At 40.5% G+C, this 6000-nt stretch overlaps 1 protein-coding gene across 1 annotated transcript in view; it reads right to left on the reverse strand.

The window, feature by feature from the left end:
- The window catches only part of TMC1 (transmembrane channel like 1), a 79664-nt gene extending 73905 nt beyond the window's left edge, over nt 1–5759 (reverse strand). The window contains exon 1 of the mRNA XM_077818029.1: nt 5720–5759. Within this exon, the coding sequence (XP_077674155.1) occupies nt 5720–5759 (40 nt within the window). The remainder of the gene's footprint in view (nt 1–5719) is intronic.
- Between the last annotated feature and the right edge of the window lie 241 nt (nt 5760–6000).

The following is a 6000-nucleotide window of genomic DNA, read 5'->3' on the forward strand; positions in this document are numbered from 1 at the left end:
CCTTATATGTGAAGCTGATCAGATTACTGCAAAACTCTAGAAGGCTGATACAGGAACTCTGCAACCCCCACTTGCCTTCACTGTCCTTTTCTTTTTCCAGGCTACATTTCAAATATGCTAAGGGGAGCTGGTTAAATAGACTGTTTATACATGTCCAAAATGTCATCACTACATAAATTTAATGAGGTTCAGTTTTTAATGACCAGGCTCAGATAACTAAAGGAAGATTTTCTTTCCTCCCTCCCCCAATAACTACTTTCCCAACTGCCTAGTTGTCAGCCATGTGCCTTATTATTATCCATTCCCTACATCAGGCTTTCACTGAAGAGGACTTTTTTGCCTGACAACGTGCAACCTCCTCAACATCTGAAAGTTATAAACAGGGACATGTAGGAAGTAAATGAGGGAGGGACACATTCCTTCAACTCTGTTCAGCTCTGCAGGGTGGCAACTGGTTTCTGTTGGTAGAATGAAGAAGTGGTAAATGTTTTGCCAAAACAATAGGAACTGTTCTGGCTAAATTGGGAGGGTTGGCATCTTGTCATGCACTTGTATGGTATCCTACAATCTGGTTGGCTGCTTCCAGTTTCCTGCTATTCTGTACTTGTACATCACAGGTTTCATTTGTTGCCCTTTTAAGTTTAGGGCAAGACTTAAAACTCCTATTTCAGGCAAAGCTCCCTTTCAGCTCAAGGGTTGATAAGTCTATTGCAGTGCTGCAGAATCAAGCCCTTATTATTCTCCCTTGCCATTAAAACCCACAGAAGCAGGCTGAGGAGGGGAGGAAACTTCAGTAAAGAATCCTTCAGAGTTCCTCCCTCCCGCATCTTGTTCCATCATGGGAAGCACAGGGTTTGTCCTTCCCCAAGCCCTGTGGACCCATCAGAATCCTCAGGGCTCCTGGGCCTGCTTTACAATGAAACATTCTGCACAGCATCACCACTATCAAGGTTGTGCTCAGCCCTATCATTACACAGGCCATACTGACTGTTTTGAATGCATGCAGGGGGGCTAGGAGATTAAAACCTGTTTATATATGTGAAGTATAAGTCAGTGCCCTACCAACAAGGGTTTCGGTTCAAAGCACTCCTTCTGAATTTGGGACAAGTTCAGATCCGCATGAGAGTTTTGCCTGTCCAGCCCATGTCTCCTGAGCAGATGGGTAGGCAGAAGGATGGTGTGACAGCCTTGTTTGCATCATGTTCATAAATACCCAGAACAGAAAACAACTCATTGCTTAGAGGTTGTTTTTTTTTTTTTTAATTAGGCCCCTACCTGAGAATCTAGGGTTTTGCTGCAAAACACCTGGTGCCATGTGGAGAGCAGGGTGCAAGCTTATACATTTTTTCTAGATCAGGTCAGAAAGAAAAAGAGTTAAAAAAAAAAAAAGAGGAACCAGCCAATGTTGTTCAGAATAGCTCCATTGAAGCCCTTGACTTCAGTGGAGCTATGCTGACTTATACCAGCAGAGGAGCTGACCTATAGTGCTTTACAATAGGTAGAATTTGGGGTCTGTGAAGCCTGCAGAACCCCTTAAACTACGCACGTAAGACCAGAACTAGAACAGGTTACATCTGTATTCCTTCCTATTTCTGTTAACACTTTGTCATGAGAATGGGAAATGGCCCTACATCAATCTGCTCAATTGACAATCTTTGTCCTAAGACTGTAGGATCAAAATATTAATGCCCAGTATTGTCTATGAAAACTGGGAATGTAGTAAATTGTATGTCTCTGACCTTTACAGTTTCCAAAGTGTGACTTGCTCATCTTATTCCCATTCTCCCATTTACAGCATTGGTAATGAGACGAACAGGTGGTACTGCTAGCTACTGAAAAGAAAGATTCTGTAGAAGTTTCAAGTCTAGTGTACATAAAACAGACCTGGTCCCAATCCTACCACCCAGTGCCTCACTATTATCAGGGTCATCTCCATCCACTTCCAGGCCCTGAAGAGAGAACTCTGGATCAATTGGATGAATGGGCTGGCCAGGACTGAGGGGAGGGGCTGCATTGATCCTCTAGAGATCAGGAAAGATAGGTTGTGTGACCCTGGGTTGCATTACCTTTCTTCTGGGGCTCCTCCATTATGGAGATGCACTCATGTTGAGTATTACCTAAAGTAATCCCACTGGGTGACACTTCCCAGGAGTACCCAGGACTGTGAGGCAACCCAGTACCACCTGCCCTTAGTGTGAGAGCCTTCACTCTGCCTGCCATGAGTCAGCCTGCCTCACTCCATGGGCCATGGCCAACACAAAGTCTAGGTCTACACAAGCCGTGCTCTCTCTCTACAGGTTACTGATAGGCACACTCCAACTCTGAGCCCTCCGAGCATCTCCCTGAAGCATCCAGCTCCTGCTCCACTGGAGGCCTGCAGTATTCACTGTTGCTGTCCTGCCAAAGAAGCAGTACACCCTGGCTTACCAGTTATACCTCACATCACTGCTCTGCTTGGCACACAGCACTTAGAGATGTTTATAGTGAAAACAAAGAAAAGCTTAAGAAAAGCGTAGTAATTCAAGTGATAGCAAACAGAAGTATTGGAAACAAATGGCTACATATAAGATCATAACATGCATTCTAGAACTTAGACTTAATTAGATCCTTTCATATCTTATAGAGCAATGCTCACCCAAGTCCTGCCAGTGTTTTACAGTCAGGCTTTGCTGTGACCTCCATTGATAAGATACAGGCTACTGTTAACTTGCTTCCTCAGTGAAGGATCCAGGGTGTACCTCTGCAACCCCACTTATACCCCCAACAACGCGTTGTCTATATTCATAACCAGGATCCCCTTCTGTTTATTTTTTCCTTTAAACTTCCTCTCTTGGAAAAAAAAATTTCAATCTCTTGATTAACATTTGGCTCAGTATGCACGGATGACCAGACAGAGAGAGAAGCATCTGTTACCTCCTGGTTGAAAGGAACTTGGCTGAGACATGTCTCCTCCTGGTGACATGCCTGAACTTAAGAATATAATTTCCAGTATTGATACATAATCATACATCACTGCAAAATGGATGGATGATGACAACAGATTACTGGCTCTCAGCAGCGTCCTCACATGCCCCCCTCGAGTGAATTATTAAGCATGTATCTGACCCAGGGAATCCCTGTTAAACTCTGTGCACCCTCCTTTCTCCTCTGCCAGTTAGCACTAAGATGTTCCTGGGCCACAACTAGTAAGCATGGAAGAATTGAGCCCTGTGTGGCTTGGTGAGGGCCATATACCAAATCACTCACAAAGCTGGGAATAGAAGATGAGAGTCTTGACACCCATGCCCCTGCTTGATCCACCAAACAATGTTCAGGAGTCCACCTATTTTCGCACCTCTTACTGATCACTTCACATCATGCAACATGACAGTAAATGACTGTGTTGCACCATCCTGAACATGCCCCAGAAACAATGCATCTGCCAAACATTTGAGAAAATGCTGCACTTTTCTAAATTGCATGGATGTGATATCACTGATTACAGACATATCTGAAGCATTGCTGCTCATGGAAAGAGGTGGGTCAGGTATCTTATACCTAGCTTTGAAAGGGTTAGATTTTTATCAGTAGGGTGCTAGTAAATTTCTATTTCACCAAAAACATACAAACCAATGAAAAAATATTTGTCGAAGATGATAGAAATTTACAGATAGGCAAAATAAGAAAAACACTGCTTGGGAACTTCTTAGAGTCGAAATCCAGTGATCTAGACTAGTGAATTAGGCTTATGGGCTAGGGAATGAATAGTTAAAAACAGGCATGATTTGTTGAGTTAAGGATATTTACTTTTCATATTTAGACTTGTGATGTTGACAATTTGTGGTTTAAAGCTTTAACTTCTTGAATCTCAACATCTGCTGTCACTAAATATTCGTCTGACACCCCGCCATAATTTCTTGCAACTGTGAACATTTAAATAGATAAAAATTTAAACAACTTTAAAATGAACGTATCCATCAACATTATAAAAATATTGAATTTTGCTAAACCTACTTATACCAAATTGTTTCTGACAGAAATTCATTCAGACTGATAAAGTACCATGACTGATACTATGAAACAGATTGTTACCAAAATCATTTGGTCCAGCAATAATATAATACAATTTACTTTTATAGCAATAAAATTAGAGATGAGCCTGAACCCAAACACCAGAATCAAACATCCTGAGCCCTTGAGAGAGTATGCAATCCAACCATGGAGCATTTCTCAGAGGCTTCCTATATATTTATAATAAGCTGAACTGAAGCTCCGGAACTAAACACAACCTAACTTTGGGTATTTGAAATCCAGATCCAGACCTAAATTTAGCAGCATGAGCCCATCTCTAAATAGAATCAAGATAATTTCGCTATGCCAAATGGATTTTCATATAAATGGTGAAGTGAACATTATATGTTACTAATTAAATCTGATGTAAAATCTACCTAAAGTTTAATTATGATCCTATTATCCAGTGCAGAAAAGATATAACACCATTCTTGTTCATCTCAGAAATACTAATTCTGGTAAGAAATCACTTTTTTTGACAGATGCTAACATAACTGAATTATTAGTCAGATATCTAGACCCAAAGGGCAAATGCTAGCAGCTGACTAGCTAGTTAGCTGGATTAAAATTTAGCACAGTACCCATTTCCTACAAATATGGGTGAATGCTGTAGTCCATTTTTGTCCAAGTAAGACATTATTAAAGATGAACAAACACCCACAGAAGTCACTAAGAATTCTAGCTAAGTAAAGCCTGAGTGAGGACATCAGAATTTGTCCCATACTAAAACTAGATTCCACTGATACATAACAATTTAGAGTCCCCACAAGCACTCTGAAAATTATATAAATCAATAAGAGAAAAAGACTGAAAAAATGTACGTGAAGGTATTTGGAGAGGAGGAGAGAGTATTTCAGAATATAACTCCAAATTACTTCTTTTAGAGCCCTATCCTGCAAAGTGCTGAGCAGTTCTTGGAGCTGCTGGTTATAAAAGTAGAATTTACTGCATTATTTCTGAACAACATGAGTTTGCTAAAAATTTGCTTTGTGGTATCAGCCATGATCCTTAATGAGACTTGATGAATTCCTGTTAAAAGCAATTTGATATAAGACCCCTGACACACCTCCTTCCAGGAGAAAAATAAGATACTTCATGCCCACTACATTTAGAAAACTGCAGCATTGCCCATGAGAGAAAAGTATATGTCACACCTTCAGAAGCTGCTCAATACTTTGCAGGATCTAGTCCTTAGATAATTACAGTCCTAGAAAAACCATTTCTAATATCCAACACATAATGATGCAGCAACAACATGGAAATACTACTAAAGGCTTTCATGATTAATAATGTGCATTACATTTCATATTAAATACTGAAGCAACTGGGATTTTAGCCTGAGTATGAACTGCAAGAGGCACCAAAAATTCTTTGTTTTCTTCAGCTGTCCCATCTGTTGATAGAATTGTGGGTCAAGCAATGGCGGTTGTTGCATTGTTTTGATTTATGAGCTAGTGGAAAAACTAGTTGACCTCTTATAAGAAGCAAACTAAAAGCAAAGGTGCTTTCAAGTAAAATACATTGCTAAACAGATAGTGAATTACACCTTGAAGGTAAAGTTCTACCAGGAAGAATACGGGGGAAATAGTTTCAAGCAATCTTGCAGAATGTTGAGCTGCATACAGTAAGTGAATACATGTATAAGATGTATAATTATATTTGTAATTACCAGCACTCTCAATGATGGTTGGCTTTTCGTGTCTAGGCATCGTGACTGTATTTCACAGGGCTGCTCTGGCTGCTGCCTGTACAGGAGATTGCTTGAAGGATAAGTCGTTCAAGATAAAGTGTCTAGCATATCAACCGAGTTTTGCCTGTCAGTGAAAAGGAGGCGCTTTCATGGGCTGAAACATAAGAAGGTACTAATTTCCCAAGTGATTAACTTTTCATGAATGTTTAGTTTACCATTTAGGGTTGGAGTACCAGGGTCAAAAGGAAGGGAGAGCTTGT

The sequence above is a fragment of the Eretmochelys imbricata genome, chromosome 5 (assembly GCF_965152235.1).
Source record: "Eretmochelys imbricata isolate rEreImb1 chromosome 5, rEreImb1.hap1, whole genome shotgun sequence".
Lineage (NCBI taxonomy): Eukaryota > Metazoa > Chordata > Testudines > Cheloniidae > Eretmochelys > Eretmochelys imbricata.